Source organism: Opisthocomus hoazin, chromosome 13, assembly GCF_030867145.1.
Source record: "Opisthocomus hoazin isolate bOpiHoa1 chromosome 13, bOpiHoa1.hap1, whole genome shotgun sequence".
NCBI classification, from domain to species: Eukaryota; Metazoa; Chordata; class Aves; order Opisthocomiformes; family Opisthocomidae; genus Opisthocomus; species Opisthocomus hoazin.
The window spans coordinates 17,954,112-17,973,773 of record NC_134426.1 but is presented as its reverse complement, the minus strand read 5'-3'; the positions used below and the strand labels follow the sequence as shown (position 1 = coordinate 17,973,773).

At 48.6% G+C, this 19,662-nt stretch overlaps 1 protein-coding gene across 1 annotated transcript in view; it reads right to left on the bottom strand.

Moving 5' to 3' along the window:
- FBXW8 (F-box and WD repeat domain containing 8) overlaps positions 1–17,870 on the bottom strand; it is a 54,620-nt gene extending 36,750 nt beyond the window's left edge. Inside the window, exons 1-4 of the mRNA XM_075434625.1 lie at positions 17,559–17,870; positions 14,753–14,857; positions 7,393–7,557; positions 5,695–5,783 (exon numbers count right to left, since the gene is read on the bottom strand). Of these exons, the coding sequence (XP_075290740.1) occupies positions 5,695–5,783; positions 7,393–7,557; positions 14,753–14,857; positions 17,559–17,864 (665 nt within the window). The 5' untranslated portion in view covers positions 17,865–17,870. The remainder of the gene's footprint in view (positions 1–5,694; positions 5,784–7,392; positions 7,558–14,752; positions 14,858–17,558) is intronic.
- Between the last annotated feature and the right edge of the window lie 1,792 nt (positions 17,871–19,662).

The following is a 19,662-nucleotide window of genomic DNA, read 5'->3' as shown; positions in this document are numbered from 1 at the left end:
ATTTAAGCAATTACACAAGGCAGGGCTTTATTCAGGCTGTTTAAGACTTCAGTTTGTTAACTTTTACTCATTTTCATTACTAATTAATATTTTGCTTTCCTCAGGTCTGCACACTGAATTAAGATGCAAGAGCTAACAATAAATACCTTGAGAATAGCCCACAAGCCCTACAGCAAAAAAAAACAAATTAGCTGAGAGTTGACATGGAGTTTTAAAAAGTGCAGCAAAGTGTTTTCAAGCCTTCTGGGCTAGTTTCACACCTCATTATGAAGCTCAAAAGAGTGGCAAGCCCATTTTTTAAAGAAGTCATTTGCAGGTCACCTTTGAGCAAGAGGAAAGCAGTGTGGGAGGTGATCTTGGAGAACAAAGAAGTCTACCACAGCGCAGCAGCTACTCTTATGCCTGTATGTCGCTCATAATGACTTCAACTGAAAGGCCCAAATTGTTGGCAAGTGCTGCAGTGTTTAAACTGTAACTCCCCTAAGACCCCTTCAGAACCTTGACAACTGTATGAAAATTATTTCGGTGCATTTAGTTTCTCAGTATGAGAGAACCAAAACGTATCACTACCTCTAAAGCAGATGATTCCCCTAACCACACAGGATATTTAGGAAGTCCTTTCGCTTCTCCCTGCCTTTCTCAAGCATCACTTGGAGAAATGCCATCTGTGCCAGGCAGGCTCCCCCCTGCAAGGGGAGGAAGTGTTCATCTGCAGATTTATCGAGGCCCTGCGAGCAGATGAATCTCACTAGCCCTAGCTCAAGAAAATCAAATCTCTAGGAACGCCGGCAGTACTTACTGGGGGAAGGAGGAAACCTCTGCAGTTCAAGTGTCAGGAGGAGAACGAAGGGCTGACTCCCAGCCGAGTCTGTAAGGGGTGCAGGACCCACGCAGCATCGGCGCGGCACAGCAGAGGCATGCCCTTAAAGCTCCATCCGTGCAAGCTCCTCACTAGCAGTCTACCGCTCCTCCTTCAGTCGGAGCACGCTGAAGGAGGAAAAAGTGTCAGATATCTTTCTATTTCTGGGCCTTTGGAAGGGTGGCCTGGCTCGGGACCTCTCCTGTTTGTTTTCACTTGGGAAGCTGTCAGAGCTACAAACAGCAGCAGTGAAGCCACAGTGCCCCTTCCACAAGCACAAAAAATTTACCACCACACACAGTCAAACATCATCCTGGCTCACAGCAGACTTGCTGTGGGTTTTCGGGGCGAGCTGTGAGGTGAGACAAGCACCACCGACACAAGGCGAGTCTGCCACGGTTTCGAGGACAGCCACACGGTTTCGAGGACAGCCACACGTTAAGTGTTTCACACAGAGCTGGTCAGACAGCAAAACGCTCTCCCAGCAGGGTCCAGACGTGTCACACCGCAGGACCCACTGCGCAAGGGCAGCAGAGTTCAGATACGGACCAGATGCGTGCTCTGAGACGGGTATCTCCAGGACGACCTAACCGCTGGCTACAACTGCGCAGCAGCATGGCTGGCAATGCTGCCCAGAAAGGAAAAGTAGTAATTTTACTGTCTGAACACATGCTTGCTTAAAAAGAGAGAGACTTGTTGAAGATTTTATTAACAGAAGGTGAGGAAATCCAGGCATTCTGTACTGAAACCAAACACACGACAGTATTAGGTACAGTAATCAGCAGTATCATCAGTAGTAATTTACAAAAGCCAAGTGAGCAGCCACATAATTGCTTTAAGTAAACTCTGACTTAAAGAAGAAACTACATTTGCATTGAATACGGAGAGGGGGGAGGACGACATCCCTTTCAAGCAGGTCCTTCGAGACGTGTAACTGAAGAAAGGCTGGCGAATACAACATTGATTGGGAGTGAGGTAACCACAAACACCGCTGTCTCAAATGAAAAGGGATTCAAGGTCTGACCCAGAAAACAAGCATCGTAACCGCCGGGATGAAATTTTAATGATAAACACAAGATGCTCTGCATGCAGGCCAGATTGAATTATCTGATGTCAGCCAGTAAATGCAAGGCGCTGGGGGAAAGCGGAGCCGCTAGCAGCCACCCTCCACTCGCAGCTCGGGTTGCACTTAATCAATCCTTGATATTCTGCCATCTTCTGGCTTGAGCTTTGGCAGCAGTGCGGAGAAAAGAGAGGAGAGTGCATGGAATAGGTGCTTTTCGCTACGGGGGAATGGATAACTAACCCTGTGTAGTGTATCTTTGCCTCCTTACAGAACGTTAACAAAGACCTGCTCCCAAACCAGCCCAGGCAAACATGCCTCTACATATCACACCTGTAGCTGCTGTTTTAAGTCGCTCTGCCCGCAACCTGTACAAAATCCTTTTCAGAAAGATTAAAGAAAAAAGCTCCACAGCAGCTAAAACAAAAAATATTCCACTTTCCAGCAGAGTTTGAAGCAGTGTAACGCAGAACATGAGACCAGGTCTATTACAGCACAGGTTCAAATCAAGTAAGACTGTTTCCAGGCTTGCTCCGAGACTCCAAAGAGACAACAGCCCCAGCATTTCTGCCACAGAACCTCTCTCTCCACCTCTTTTTTAGTTTCTGTGACCATTCTCTGATCTCCCAGGCTCCCGAGGTGAGTGTCCCGCACCCAGGCAGCAGCTGCTATGCCCTGCCACAGTTTCCAGCTCTCAAGGCAGCGTAATGCCTGGCTGGCCTGACTGAGCTGAGCCAGCGCGCCGCAGCTGCTCCCCAAGCCAGGCATCAAAAACCTGCTGAAAACTGCGTGGCCCTGTTTTAATCCCGCACAGCAACCCGACTGCAGAAGAAAGAAAGGTAAATGATGCCACAAGCCGCTGCTCAGCAATGCCCAGGAAATGCCAAGCACAAAATTAGCTTTAAGATCACCACCAACTCCTCAAGCCTTGCAAAGGCACACGCCTGTTTAGCTTTGTGTACATGGCAAGGGGATGTAATCTATGTCGCTGTAACCCATGATTATTCACATGTAAAGCTAAGCAGATAAGTGTTTGTGAAACTGGAGATATAATCATTAAATGTAACAGATAATTGATATTTATACTGAGAAGAAAATTGACTTCTGTTAACCTCAGCTATTAAATTACTTCTTCAGTACTGAAAGAATTCAACAGCTAGCTATTGATCACCAGATTCATTACATTTTTATGACAAATTCGAAAGCACAATGCCATTAAGTACAATATTGTAAGCTGGGAGAGAAAAGGGAGGGTTATGTTTGGCTTTAAAAAACAAACAAATAAAAACAAAACAAAACCCCAACACATTCCTCAGTCTACCTGTCCCAAATACTTATCCCATGCACATAACGAGCAAAGTATTTCCCTGCAAAATCTGCTAGTGTCCTTGGAAGATTCAGTTATACCTTTAAGTCTGTCTTGTTTGATGTTTACTACTGACTATCAGACATTATTGAGGGGAGGAGCAGTGTGCTACTGTCTTGCAGACTTCAATCATCGCTGGCAGAACAACAAATTAATCTTCTTTTCAGCAAGATTCACAGAATAGTTGTCTGCTTGCAGCAATTTAAGAGATGCTTTCAGAGCTCTCAAGCTACCAAAGCAGAGTGAAGGGCAAGTAGTAAACAGCCAAGGAAGTAATATAATTTGTGTGTTCTAATATTCTAAACATCTCATTTATGAACCAGGTAAGGTCTGATTTCCCCGCGTTGTTTTATCAAATGCATGCTCATAGCTTCACAAAAAGCTACTTCATTACAAAATACATTTTTTCAGAGAAGGGAAATTACTGAGAAGCAATCTGAGTGAAACCCGTAACATCGCTTTTCCTAACGGATACGCACGTGCAGCTTGTATCTCAGTTCTCTCTTACTTGCTCACCTATTTTCACGAGCCTTTCACGAACGTAAATTCTTTAAGAGCACCAGCTCCCTTCACCATGCCAACCGAGGCAAACTCACCGAAAGAATCAAGGGGAACGGGAGAACCAACATGAAGAGACTCTGTTTTCACAGTTTCTGCATAAACCCGGTTTCTGTAAGACACCAAGCTAAAATATGGGCTATTTGAGTTTAATATACGGGATTCATCTCTTTTGTTCATTAATTCTTTAGAAATCAAATTTATTCTGCCTACCTTCTCTACGCTGCATGTTTGGATATAAACACAACGGAGAAAATGAAGAAAAAGCAGAGCTGGAGGTTCTGGCAGCGTCGCGGAGCCAACTGGGGTTTCTGGCTCCCACAGCAGCGCAGGAGGTTTCATTAGGTGCAGCGGAGCAGCCACAGCAGTGCAGGTCCCCAGCCAAGGCCAGGCAAGCCCCTGCCCAAGCCGACAGGCGCAGCAGCCGTCAGGCTGCTCCCCGCAGAGCCGGAGCCCAGCTGCAGGCCACGGCACGCCGGGAGCCGCGGTGCCTCGGTGGCGGCCCGGGCACGCGTCAAGGCAGGACCTGCGGTGCTCCAGCCCACGCATGTTCTTCCAGCCTCTTCACCCAGCCGCTGGTGAGGGTAGCCGCTGCGTGGCACTGCCCCTCGAGAAGCCACAGACCACGTAGCTTTGCAGCAGGCGCGTTTTCATCGCTGTAACAGGACCAACGACAGCAGCGAAAACATCGCATGAAAAGCGGAGAATGAGAAGCGACAGTCAGTGAACAGGATGGCAGAGAGAACCGAAAGGGAGACCTCCAAAGGCACACGTAAAACTAGTGGAAGAGCATCCAGCTAAAAAAGAAAACAAAAACCAAACGCAAACCAAACTAATCCTCCAAGATTAAAATTCCCCTTTCACCCCTGCCGTCTGCTGGTTTAGATTTCCACTCTTAGTTGCCCAACAGCACTCAAAAGCATTTCAATGTATACGCCAGCTATCGCCACGCAACGCATTTCAAGGCACCTTTCTTACAACCAGTGTGTGAATTTTACAGTATTTTATAAGTAGTTTTCTCTAAACCCACAATGCGTAAGCATACAATTACCACGAAGTGCTACCATAAAATACAGAACTCTGGTATGTTAAGGACAATGCCCTCTGACTGCCCCCAGGATGACAGAATTTTTATTTATTCATGTGACTGCTTCTGGAAGACTACTAATCACCGAACCTGTAAAATTCAAGCAGAATATAGTAAAGCCTTACACTTACCGAGACAGTCATGGTAACCTCCTCTAAGAGTTTGGGAGGTTCTCAAAATTGTATTTAAGAGTGTAAACCAAATGAATAGCGAACATTAAATGAAGGTCCCAACAAAGATTTATATTAGGAAAACAAAAGTTTGACTTTTTCTGGCTTTGGGTGTTCCACCCCCCTCAATTTTTTTTTTAAAATAACAATGGAAAAACATAACAGACCTTCTGAAGTTATCTTGCCACAGCACACAAAAATGTTGTAGTGATTAAGAGATTTTCATGGGGGGAAAAGAGCATTTTTCAGTAGATGTATACAATATTTAATACATTGTGGGTGCTTCCACAGCCAAAGGACGCATACAGTTCATCAGAAAGTACTGTTGTCTTTACAGGGACTACAGGCTCAGCAGTGAGATAGCTTTTTGAATACAGCACAATAAAAATGTGCACTGCTGAAATGACGTGTAGATAACCATCATTATCAGTCACTTTAAGGACAATCTACCTCACCCCCACAAAGGAACGGCAGGCAGAAAAATTCATCCTTGCTGCCGCAAATAGACACTTCTTCAGAATCTGTTAAAAAGCAGCACCTGAGATTTCCAACAGTGCAGATTAAGTGAGCATTATACCACCCCATACTCACCCAGCTATAACAACTCCGTCGCAAGAATGCACATCACAAAGGATTTTTCCCAGCTCATACTGCAGCTGGCTCACAGCACCGATGCGGTTCTGCGGAGAAAGACGAGACATGCATTCAGCAGCCAAGTTAATTCGTGGAGAACCCCGAGCTCTGCTACTGCTGCGGACAAGTCGCAGTGCAGCTGAGAGAGAAGACCCGTCTACAGAATCACAGAATGGTCGGAGTTGGAAGGGACCTCTGTGGGTCACCCACCCCAACCCTCCTGCCGAAGGCAGGGTCACCTACAGCAGGCTGCACAGGACCTTGTCCAGGTGGGTCTTGAATATCTCCAGAGAAGGAGACTCCACAGCCTCCCTGGGCAGCCTGGGCCAGGGCTCCGTCACCCTCAGAGGGAAGAAGTTCTTCCTCATCTTCAGATGGAACTTCCTCTGCTTCAGTTTGTGCCCATTGCCTCTTGTCCTGTCGCTGGGCACCACTGGAAAGAGTCTAGCCCCGTCCTCCTGACCCCCACCCTGCAGATATTTGTAAGTATATATTAGGCCCCCCCGCAGCCTTCTCTTCTCCAGACTGAACAAGCCCAGCTCCCTCAGCCTCTCCTCGCAGGAGAGATGTTCCAGTCCCCTCATCATCCTTGTAGCCCTGCGCTGGACTCTCTCCAGTAGCTCCTCATCTTTCTTGAACTGGGGAGCCCAGCACTGGACAGAGTACTCCAGATGAGGCCTCACTACACCCCAGAATGCCATTTGCCTTCTTGGCAGCCAGGGCACACTGCTGGCTCATGGTTAACCTGTCGTCCACCAAAACACCCAGGTCCCTCTCTGCACAGCTGCTCTCCAGCAGGTCCACCCCAAGCCTGTACTGATGCATGGGGTTGTTCCTCCCCAGGTGCAGGACCCTGCATTTGCCCTTGTTGAACCTCATCAGGTTCCTCTCTGCCCAACTTTCCAGCCTGTCCAGGTCTCGCTGAATGGCAGCACAGCCTTCCGGTGTATATACTACACCTCCCAGTTTGGTATCATCAGTAAACTTGCTGAGGGTACATTCTAACTCTTCATCAAGGTCATTAATGAAGAAGTTAAACAAGGCTGGGCCCAGTACTGACCCCTGAGGGACACCACTAATTACCAGCCTCCAACTAGACTCAGTGCCACTGATGACAACCCTCTGAGCTCTGCCATTCAGCCAGTTCTCAATCCACTTCACCGACCACTCACCCAGCCTATACTTCCTGAGCTTCCCTAGGCTTGCCTCCCAGAATTTTTACAGACAGAAGTGAAGGACAAAGAAGCTATCCCTCTTCATTCTCATTCATAATCTTTAGGTAGAGAAACAACTATCACAACAACCACCACCACAGCTTTCTTTTAGCTGGGACATGTAACGAGCCGGGGAAGGAGCCTTCATCTTAAAGGCTGATTCTCATTATCAGGGGATGGCTGAAGAATAAATGTCTCCCTTGCACCAAAGCCAATGGAGTAGCACTGCAAACAGAAAGACCCAGTCCCAAAAGTAATCAGTCATTGGGAAAAAAAGGTATTACAGCTAGGGCTCAGTCTCATAAATCCTTCAGCAGCTTTCCCCTTGCAACTGGCAAAAAGATGCCGCAATACGGGAGACCAACTTTTCACTACCACTTGCTTGAATCAGGTTCCCATTTTCCTACAGCGTCTGGATCCCATTAAAGAAATTCCCTTTTACCTTCCAGTTGGTTTTCAGAGTGCGCTCTCTGGCACGGCAGTTCTCGAGGGCGAGCTTCCAACAGGGATGATCGGAGATGCTTGTACCCAACAGATATCCTTCCCGCTGGCACAACCGGTACCACAGCACTTCATCTTCTGCAAGTGCTTTCCACGTCCTGCTGACCTAGAAATCAGATTTATATATAGAGAGGATAAAGTTGTAAGTAAAAAATAAATTTCACATAAAATTATCTAAATAACCTCTGAAATATACGCATATAAACCAATGCAGGCCTGCACCGACACTAAATTCTTACCTAAACAGATGTACTACTGACAGCATGGAAAGATAAAGCCCCTTTAACAAAATGCCTGTTTCCTGTGGATTCTTCTGAAAATAACTGAGTGTCTACTCCAGTAAAACTCCATGCAACATGAATACCAGTGCTTAGTGGCCGCACTGCCAACCTGAAATGTCAGCGTACTAGAAAATTCTGAAGGAAAAAGAAGGAAGAAAACAATTAAGACAGTGCTGTAAGTTTATGTATTTATTTTCATATTTGTAGCTAGGAAAACCTCTCAGATCACACCACCATATCTCCAAAGTCCTACTGACAATGCCTGATTAGGCGTATGACATTAGTGATTTATAACCTATTGTATTACAGTATGCATAACTAGAAATGAATTATTAAGTTTTTCAAGTAGCCTCAAGTTGCTGTCCATTTCAGAGAGAATAGCTTCATCATCATCAGTTGTGGGCTTAGAATTAAAGATTCAAGAGGTAAGAGCTAACTGAAGTGGCATTTGTTCTCTCTAATTCTTCATGTAAAAAAACAGATGTAGCCAAAGAAAACTGCTACCGGTGAAAGCAGCAATCAACTGCACGCTGTTTCCAAAAGATTATAAAAAAATAAAACCCTTTCTCAAACTGACGTAATTTTTAGCAACTTACAATTAAGCATCTAATGCCTGTCCCAAGATTACACCAAGAATCTGGGTCTCCCACTGATCCAGACTCTGACGGGACCATCTCTTCGTGTTTACTCGCCATGCGTTCCACGTTGCCACACAGATACAAGACGGCACAGCGGGGTGAAAGATCCATCTTACAAAACAGCAAACAAGCCATATTCATCTCCTTTGTATCTTAACGTTGCTTCAGACTTCTTAAAAGTACAGCTTTCACATACAAAATATACCTTCATAAAATGATGTCCCGTGAGGAATACTGAAGGTATGAGAGCATTTTGGCCGATGCAGATTTGTGAGAGGCCCCGGCAGCACACAAGACACTGGAGCAACAAAGTGTGCAGTGAGGCTTACGGAGAGGTTAGGAAAGCAGCACACCTCCCCTTAAATATAACTTATAACTGCTTATAAATATCTGCAGGGTGGGTGTCAGGAAGACAGGGCCAGACTCTTTCCAGTGGTGCCCAGCGACAGGACAAGGGGCAACGGGCACAAACTGAAGAAGAGGAAGCTCCAGCTGAACACGAGGAAGAACTTCTTCCCTCTGAGGGTGACGGAGCCCTGGAACAGGCTGCCCAGGGAGGCTGTGGAGTCTCCTTCTCTGGAGATATTCCAGACCCGCCTGCATGCGGTGCTGTGCAGCCTGCTCTGGGTGACCCTGCTTGGGCAGGGGGTTGGGCTGGGTGACCACAGAGGTCCCTTCCAAACCCCAACATTCTGTGAAGACTTAAATAAATCAGGCAGTGTCAGTGTTGGTAACGTGGTCTGTAAAGTTCTACCTGCGGTGACCCAGCAGAGCGTGCCTTAGTGTGCCGGACTAAATGCAACTCCAGGCCAAGACTGACTAGTCAGCCCAACCAGGAGAGCCGCAACGTCGTGGGGAGACAGCAGCCAAGGTCCGGAGAGCACCCACCAACACAACCCTGTGTCCTGCCAGTCTCCTTGGGCTGCAGCAAGTGCAAAGCCATCTTACACACACGGTCCCAAATTCCTTGCAGACTAGGTAGTCCCCAAACAGGGACAGCACCAACCTCCCCTTGAAAACGTCATGAGGCTTCCAGCCACCCTGTTCACCATGGGCTGCCTGCTGGTCTTGCTGTAATGACACACACGCATCATTACTGCTCTCAAAAGCCAACATCCGACTAGGAATCAAGAATTGGGTCACCCGACATATCTCACGACCTGTTTCTTCCAAGGGAAAAAAAAAATTCATACGAGAGGAAAAAAAGGGGGGTGGATGGAGTCACCTGCAGATGGTTTTAAGATTTGATACCCACGTATAAGAGCCGCTCTCAAGCAGGAATATCCAAGTCCAGAAGAGCTAATATTCCAGTTATTCACCAGAAGACATCAATTCAAGATAGCAGACATACGATCCCCTTCCATCACCAGACAAAGGAAACAACCTGGACAGTGCAGTCATAATGCCTCTCAAAGGGCAGAAAGAGCACCCAGTCGTCTCCGGCATTCCGCATCACCCAGTAATAAAAAAGCAGTGCTTCGTGTTCCTGTCCCTGTCGGGACACACTCGGGAAGTTCAAAGGCAAAAAAAAAATAGAAAGCAATCTGAATTTCAAACCGTTACAGTTTAGTGGGTAATTTGATTTTAGAGTTATTTAAATCCATACATTATTGCTCAAAGGAAAAAATAAAACACACTCAGCTTTTTGCTGACGCACAGAAAAGCAGCTGTTGTGCAGGAGCTGAGCAGCCCAGGCGAACATCGGCACCTCTGCCCGCTCGCACGGCAGCCGAGGGGACACACTCATGACAACGCCAAACTACACCAACCTTTGCCTTGCTTTAGAAACAAAACAAAACAAAACAAAACAAAACCCCAACCAACCCCACCACCACCACCTTTGGAGCTTGCCAAAACAGACAATGTTGTACAGACCTTTCTAGCTTCGAGGTCTTAAAAGCATTTTATAAAGGCAGTAAAAAAAAGATGGGGGGGAAGGGAACTCCATAAAATTTAGATTGCCTTTTCAACTTTCAGGAACAAACATTCAAGGGGAATAAAGGTCCTATCCTATTATGATTTTTTTAAATCAAATTACACCGAATCCTGCTGCTTTACAAGCACGCATTTCCAAGGGGTCCCCAACGCGGCCTTTTCTTCATGCGCCCAAACTGGCATGGCAATCCCTTGTAAAAGCCCCACTGAGCGAGCCCCAGCTGCAAGAAACCTCTCATAAAAGAGTCTCAAGCATTTCACTTTACAGCACCACTGTGAGCTGCCGCATTAAAACCAGCCGTTGGCTTGAAGTCAGCTTCATTAGATCTGCTTGACTTGGAGTTTGAGGTGAGGCCCCGAAAGGCAGAGCGTTACAGCTTTATTTATACGCACCCATACATTCCGCGTGTTGGAGTAGCTGAGACACGCAAAGCTCTTATTAAACTACGAACATAATTATTTCCAAATCTACACTACGCAGAAGCTCCAACAATGATCAATGATAACATCTCACAGGGTTGTTCATAGATTCAGAGCCCCCAGTTTAATTTTGTCTTCAGTGTTCCTACTATCTTTTTACTACAGTTCTCAACCATTCTCAGCAAAGAAACTTTGTTTTCCCCTGAACTCTACAGAGGAACAGTTTTATATCTTACAGTTCAGCAAGTAATTATGTTCTGAAGGACTTCAAAGGCTTTCGCTGACATAGGTTTTGCTATTTGGTTTTGGGAGATCCCCCCCAAGAAAAACCACTCCAAGAACCCCACCTCTTCCATCAAATCCTCAATTTCTTCTAATCCTTTCTATAATCAACTGGCTCAAATCCTAACGAAGGTTTAGTCAGCCCTCTCCATCTGATGACTGCCTTTGTTCCACCAGGTTTGTTTTCTTCCCTAGTCACACAAAGACACACTCCAGGTTCGTTCGCTGAAGCCAGGGCCTCAGTCAGAAATATCTGGACTTTCAATTCAGCACAACGCGTAGTGCCAGACAGTATTTAATCCAAAGCCATTCAGATGGAAGCCATACCAGGTGGAAACTGCTCATTTTTTCAATTCACAGCCATAATGTTATTTTAAGTCTCAGCCTGAGCCTAGGATATCCTTATCCATCCGTTTCTCTGCTCTCTCCAAACTGTGAGGAGGCTGGATGATTACTTTTACCCATATACAACCTTGATGCAAAACTATGCTCAAAAAACCCCATGAGATTTAGTGTTTATACATTTAAAAAAATAAAAAGCCTAAGAGTTTGACAATTCCAGAAGCTCTGGAGGCAAGCATCTGAAATTCTTGATTTATGCAAGACAATTCATTCTTAAATTCCTAGAAACAGTCTCCCTCGTCCTACAGACACACAGCTGTTGTGTTGGTAAACACCTCCAGACCATCTCTCAGACGGAAATGCTAACAGTTCAAGGCAATCTCTTAGTGATGCCTGCAGAAATAAAACTGCCTTCGCATTGCCAAAATTGAGTACATACTGCCGAGAAGTATTTCACACCACAAAACGCAATTCAGGCAGTTTCTGGTATTTACTAGAAAGCAGTAACAGCTGTAAGTATATGGAGAAGTTCACAGATTAGACCCATCACCAAGCTGACAGTTTAAAGGCCAGGTCCTCGGGCCACGAGTGAAGTTAGCTGCAGATATCTGCAGTATCAGCAGGCCTCAAATGGCACCAGGGGAGGTTTAGATTGGATATTAGGAAAAATTTCTTTACTGAAAGAGTGGTCAAGTGTTGGAACAGGAATCCCCATCCCTGGAGGTGTTAAAAAAAACGTGTAGATGTGGCACTTCAGGACATGGTTTAGCAGGCAGGGTGGTGGTGGGTTGACGGTTGGATTTGACGATCTTAGAGATCTTTCCCAACCTTCACGAGTCTGTGATTCTCCGGATGCATTTCAATTTGTCATACTTGTGGTATCCCAAGTGATTGTTTGTATTTTCCCTCTGCATCACAACCAGGAGGAAGGCGAGACTCTTCTCAAACCCGCTCATGACAGAAGTCACAAGGGAGCTGCTCACAGCGTAGATATTTCTTTCAACAGTCAGAACAGAATCAAAAGGTGCTCAAGAGGGCTGGAACAAAGCAGAGGGAAAATTTTGCCATTACTTCAGATGTGCCAGCGGAACAGTCAAGTCCTGGATACCTTTCTCCTTGAATTGCAAACCTGGGTGTCAACGGGGACTGGTCTGCTGGATGCTCCCGAATATCGCCCAACCACTGCGAACCCACCGCGGCTCAGGAATCGATGACGCCATTAACTTACACGCTGCACATGACTTTCGTGTTTCAAGTGCCATGCAGACAGTTGATGTTTTACAGTACTAATTCCAAAAATCAAAGAAAAGCTGTGGGGAAGAGGGGGAAGGGGAAATATCAGGGTGAAATTAAAGTTCTCCAGAGCCATCTGTGATGTGACTAAATCTCAAAGAGGCTCTGCAGTCAGGCTACTTTACTGTTAGTTGGTTACCTATTTGGCATAAAGAACTAAGCAAACAGGTTTTCTCCAAAGGCACTCGCATAGTTCTTGACACCAACTCCACTAACTGGCCCAATTGCACTAAAATCCAAAGGCACCTTAATAAAAAAACCTTTCTACGATAACACCGTAAAGCAGCAGGGCCTTCCATTTAACAGAAGCGGGCTTCCCCCCCTTCAAAAACAAAATCACCAAGAGAAAAATGAAAATGGTATTTATTTTTATTGCTTTGCTTTTTACTTGGACCCTTAAAAAGAAGCCAGTTCTGCACTAAAAGCTTTGGATATCCATCTCATTTGGAAAGCCTTGTAAAACGCCGGGCCTTCGCTCAGATACCTGTCAGCTGCCACGCAGGACCAACTGACTCGGTCTTCGAAGGTGAATGAGAAATGTGGAAAATTTTCTCAGCGTTAAACACATCTTAAGAGAACGGGTCCAAGTTAAAAACCAAAGCGAGCGAGAAAGCAATCAAGTGCAGCCCAAGAGCACAGAAAAGGAGCAGCCCTTCATCAGCCAATCTTTTTACTATGCCACAAGGTAAACTGATCCTGCCTAAGTAAAAAAAAAAAAAAAAAAAAAAAAGATAGAGAAAGAATAACCTTAATGTAATTCACTTCAAAAATGCAATCCTGCTCCATTCCATGGAACGCGGCCTTTACTGATCGTAGGTCTCTACTTCAAACAACAGAAACTCGAGCACATCTGAAAGCCTCAGTCTCCCAGACAGCATGAAAAAATAATCCCTGAGAATTTTTTCCTCTGCAACAGAAGCCCTGCAAGGGAAATTATTTTTCTTCTAACAGTCCTTGTTCCTAACAGGCATTAGCAAGTCAGAGATTTAAGCACGAACCACGTGTAGCCATTTAACACTATGACTTGCTCAGGCTGAACGTGACAAGCCCAATTTCATTTCAAAACACATGCTGTTTGTCCAGCACTTGTGTCTAGTTCACCATCCAAGACAAAGCTACACCCTGTCTGTCACGTTTCCGTGTTCACAGGTTCACATTTCTTTCTCTTACAAACAGTCCAGGCACAGCTCGAGTATAGCCTAAAGAATGGTTCTGGCTGGATTTCTGTGAGGTTGCGAGATGCGCTTCGCACATAAAAGTTCAACAAACAGGAGCCTGAGACACTAAATAGCAGCCGTGGGAGAAGCTGGCAACGCACATCCACAATGTTCTGCTCTGTTCCACAGGGTAAGCGGCACTTGCCAATGAAGTTTGCTTTGAACACCCATTCAGAGAGGAGGTTCCTACACCAGCGTGTGAAGAAAGGAGATAAAGAGGCTCAACAGAGTGGGCTGAACAATCCTAAGCACAGTCAGGTGTGCGCGAGTGCTTAAGTTAGTAAAGCTACTTGAAGAGACAGGCAGTTTACAACTACACGTAAATCACGGACCACGTCCGAGTACAGACTGGTGAAAGAGTTACCTTAAAAGTATCACCAAAGAAAAATATAATCCCCTTGCTGGGGCCGGGGGGAGGAAATCAGTGTCAGTAAAGAATTCAGCCTCACATGAAATTACTACAGATAAAACATTACCACTCCAGTTTTCATGGTTCCAGTCACACACAGAGGGGAACCGCTTTTCGGCCATGCCCTTAGCACTGCAAAGTGTTCAGTTCTAAATATCGCAGCAAGACCTTCACTTGTTTCTAAACACATTTGCTCGAATCAAAAGATCTTTGCAAGTACTTATTTTAAATTTTAATGCTTCACTTTCATCGCAGCCACAAACGTTTTATTTAACTCTACTCAACTGCACGCTACCAATCCAGCTCATTTACTGTTGGTTTTTCAATACTCAGCTTTGGAAGTGCTTCCAATCAGCAAAAGCACAATCAGCCGAGCTACCAGGGCTACCACACACCTTCCCTGCATCCAGGTGCCCGGCCGTTTCTGGGCTGTTTCTGCCAATTTTACCTGGTATCAGAGCAGCAAGCTGTCAGCAGCACTTACCTGGGCACACCTCCCCAATTCCGTCTTGCCCAGGTACTGAAATATCTTCAGCGCCAGCTCATAAGGCAGCTGGATATCAAAGAAAGGAACCTCATTTATTTCATTCTGAAAAGAAAAAGAGAAAATAATTGGTTAGGCTTCTTTAACGCACAGCTAGACAGCAGCAAAAGTCACCACAGTACGAAGAAAGGACGTCGTACACTCAGTGCCATCACAGTCCCAGCAAAAAGGCAGAAGTAATTCTGCCTCTCCACCCTGTAACAGCGCAATATCAGACATACCACGCTGGCATGAAGGCACCCAAGCTGCTCTTTGTTCTCTCTGGGTCCCATCAGGTAAGGAATATTACACATTAAATACTACTTATTAATAGGCAAATCGAGGAGAACTGTAAGGCTTCTCTGTATGCAGGTGGCACAGAAAGGCAGGACACAAGTTCCAGTAGGAAAGTTTCTCTGAGGTTTCAGCATCAAAAAGACCAAACAAGTAAGCACTTGGAAGACATGTACCCGTTATTAATTTCACTTACAAGATTTCAAACACAGGTGGGGGAAAATGAATTACTATTTTGACATAAAACTGAATGGAGAAGGCATTACAGTTTGTTTCTGTCTTTCATTAGCAACATAAAAATGTCTCTTCAACACGAAATGCGCTGAAAGAGTTGCTGCTTTAGCTGATTAAGTGTCTCAAAAACAAACCAAACCCAAGAATCCGTCACTTGTCTAACAGCTAAATGCTGCACGTATATTTTCCTAGAGAGTGTTTTAATGACATAATTACTAAGTTATCACATTAAGATTTGTCCTCTCCCTCGCTTCTGTCCGGATATTCCAAATTTTTATCCTATATATAACAGACGGTGAGCAAAATCAGCCCATTTGGACCATTTCCATGTCACCCATTTTGAAGCTTTGCTCTCTGGTGTCTTCTCCTGGTTTCTCCACCCCCACAGGCGCTCCTGAACACCTGATCACTCTCCATCAACCCCGCAGAGTCAGCTCCTGGGTTAAAACCCGCCTCAGTCGTTTGCCCTCAAGAAAGTCAAGCAGATCCCAGCTCAGGATCCTCCCCTGCCTCCTGGCTCTTCCCTAACCCCAATCACTTTGTGTCCTTGCAGGTCTCTTCTACAACTACTCGTTGCTCATTTAAACCTGGACCCTTTGCAGTACCAACGAGGCAGCAACACCAGGCAGCGCTGGGTTATTTACAGTACAGTTACCCAGGAAAAGCACTGCATAACACAGTTGTATGTAATTTTTTAATGCAAAAGGTATTCGACACTAGATAAGTGTTTGGACGTTCTTCCCATTAGGTCCAAATATAGTCCAAATACGGACAATGTTCCCATTAGCTCTTCTTAGCAAAACAGCAGCGGTCTGTAAACACCAGAACCTCACACTCACTCTAAAGTTACTCAACGTAGGATCTGCGGCCAACCTTCCCGCTCCCCTCCCTCCTCGTCCTCCTTCCCCTTTCCCTCTGTGTGAGGGCCACTGGCTCCGCTCCCTGCTGCGGATCTGCAAGGAGATCGTTTGCTTTCGCACGATTTAAATGGCATCGATTTCCAAAGGGGACAGCGGACCAACACACAAAAGGAACCCTGGGAGCGCATCTCCGCGGCCACCCCAAGCTGCCCAGCTGCGAGTCAGCTTGGCTCCAGGAGCCGCACAACCACTTCAAAGCGACGTGCTGCCCAAGCAAATGAGACTAGCCACTCGGCCAGGCTTATTAGCTCCAGGCTTACGAGCTCGGGCACAGCACCGCCATGACTACATTGCTTCCAAATTGGAGTTGACTGGCATCCAACCAGCAGAACCCGGGCTGTCTGCAGGTCCCCAGGGACATCAGCGGACGGACAGACTGCCTACAGGCAGGCTGGTGCGGACACAGCAGTCAAGAGTGACAGGTCTCTCGCGAAAAAAGGGGGAAAAAACCCACAAAACAGTTGTACAGGTTTTTGTTTTTTTTTTTAAACTATTCTGCAAGAGTATGTACAGCCAAACTGGAAGCGCGAGCTTGCGACAAAGCATGAGCAACGGCTCATACTAATCCCGCTCTAGTGCAACCTCAACATTAGAGACAGATCAGGGTCTGCCCTTCCCGTCCCCCAGAAACGCGCCCAGCTTGTCCCCAGCGCGGAGTGGCGACGGGAGCAGCGCCCGCCCGCCTGAAAGTCTCCTGGGACAGCTCCAGAACTCGGCCACCACCACCATCCTCTCCAAGACAGATCCGGGCGCCTGCACGCTAATGGAGCACTAATTCCGTAAATGGATTAATTTGTGCCTCGCAGACAGAAGTTTAATCTGCTCCTTTTAATTTTTTTAAGTAAAGAGTAATTAGTCACAGCTCATCTGACGAGAAGCAAGAAAATGGGTTCCCCCCCTAGTTTTTCTATGCTGTAAATAAGGTCTCTATTGCATTTAGAGGGCTTACCAAACTAACTCTTATCTGGTTCAGAACTGTATTTAAAACTATCTCCGAATTAACTCCTTTAGTTAAAGAATTAATACTTGTTTTCTCACAACGCCGCCGTGGCACAAGGCCGGCTGTCCTTCGCTACCGCGCCAAACCGCCCGCACAGGCGGCAAAACCTCGAGCAAAACCCAAAAGCCGCCTCAGGGGAAGCGCAGCGGGTTAAAACCGTGTGAAAATAAAATATATATTCGGGAGCTGAGGTCACAAACGCGCTCCCGGGAAGCCAAAACTCACCGCCGCCCCCCAGGGACGAGGCCCCGGCGGGCCCCGCTCCCCTCGGCTCCCCGCTCCCCGCGGCGCCTCACCCCGGGCCCCGGCGCAGCCCTACCAGGTCCCGGATGAGCTGCCCCAGCAGGTCGTCGTCGCTGCCGCGGCCGCCTCCTCCTCCGTCCCCCGCGAGCTCCTCGGCGGGGCGGGCGGGCGGCGGGCCGCGGCGGGCCGGGCCGGGCCGGGCGCCGCCATCCAGCAGGCCGCGGGCCAGCGCCAGGTAGCCCAGCTCGCTCGGCTCCGCGCTCCTGCCGCTCTCGGGATGCTCCTCCGCCGCCTCCCGCCGCCGCCGCTTCGCACCCCCCGCCAGCTCCTCCCGCCAGCGCCGGCGGAACAGCTCCAGCTCCGCCGAACCCTCCTCGGCCATGGCGGCGAGGCCGGGCCCTGCGCCACCTCCCGCCAGCCCGGCCCGGAAACCGTCCCCCCGCGCCCGCGCGTTCCGCCGCGTCAAGGTTCCGACGCCGCCGGGGCCTGCCGCCCGCCGCCATTTTGCGGGCCCGAGGACCCGGCGAGCGGCGGGGCTGCCCGCGGCCTTGGGGCAGACGACGAGCGGGGACAGAGGGCTCGGTACGCCGCCGAGCCAGGGCAGGAGGCGCAGAGGCGCGTTGCTCTGCCACCACGCCCAGCTCAGCCCGTGTCTCCCAGTCGCAGGGCCGGCCCCGCGCCATGGCCGTCACCCCTCCTGAGGAAGACGGCGCGCGTCGCGTCACCCCCGGCTCCTTCCGCAGCCTCCGCTGCCCGACGGCTGCCACTTCGGGTGGGAGACAGCGTTTGCTCTGCACCTCCCAGTCCGCCTTGTCGCGTGAAGGCCGCGTTTCGGGCGATGGCCGAGCTCAACGGCTGGCACATGGCTGTGGAGCTTGGCGGCTTCACCTGGGCCAGCCGCGAGGAGTCAAGTCTGCGGCGTCACTCGTGGAGCGCTGAGGAGAACCAAGCCGGTAAGCGATGCCTGTCCGCGTTGGAGTCAAACAGCCGGTCCTGGCGGGCGCGCAGAGAGGCTCTTGGCGGCAGTGTGCGCCCCGGGGCCTCCTCCGCCCTCACGTCCACCTCCGGCTGCCGCCGTTCGGCGTCCTCAGCCGCCACGCACCGGTTCGTCTCCTTCGCAGCTTGGTGCTGCCCCGGCGGGTTCCAAAACCCCGCTCAGTGAAGACAGGCTGTTCTCTCCGAGAGGAGAAGGCTGCGGGGAGACCTGGCTGCGGCCTTTCAGTACTCCAAGGGGGCTTGTTGGAAAGAGGGGGACAGGGTTTGTAGCAGAGCCTGCCGCGATGGGGAGAGGGGTGATGGCGTCAAACTGAACGAGGGGAGGGTCAGACCGGGTATGAGGAGGAGTTTTTTGCAATGAGGGTGGTGAAACCCTGGCACGGCGGAGAGGTGGGAGATGCCCCGTCCCTGGAGCCATTCAAGGTTGGGTTGGACAGACTCTGAGCAGCCTGCTCTGGTTGGAGATGTCCCTGCTTGCTGCGGGGGGTTGGAGCAGATGGCCTTGCATGGCCCCTTCCAGCCCAAACCGTTCCATGAGTCAAAGGGGCATTTTGGATTCCAGGAAACAATGGAACTACCTCGTTTCGAGGAGGGATTCCTGTATGGAGAAACCCTGCAGAAGATTTGTTTTTCCTACAAGACAATCATTCGGGATCCTGGGGTGCATTAGGAGGAGTGTGGGCAGCAGGTCAAGGGAGGTTCTCCTCCCCCTCTGCTCTGCCCTGGGGAGGCCCCATCTGCAGTGCTGTGTCCAGTGCTGGGCTCCCCACTTCAAGAAAGATGAGGAGCTACTGGAGAGAGTCCAGCGGAGGGGTGCGAGGATGAGGAGGGGACTGGAGCATCTCTCCTATGAGGAGAGGCTGAGGGAGCTGGGCTTGTTCAGCCTGAAGAAGAGAAGGCTGAGAGGGGACCTTAGAAATGCCTCTAAATATCTGCAGGGTGGGTGTCAGGAGGACAGGGCCAGACTCTTTCCAGTGGTGCCCAGCAACAGGACAAGGGGCAACGGGCACAAACTGAAGCAGAGGAAGCTCCAGCTGAACACGAGGAAGAACTTCTTCCCTCTGAGGGTGACGGAGCCCTGGCCCAGGCTGCCCAGGGAGGCTGTGGAGTCTCCTTCTCTGGAGATATTCCAGCCCCGCCTGGCCGTGGTGCTGTGCAGCCTGCTCTGGGTGACCCTGCTTGGG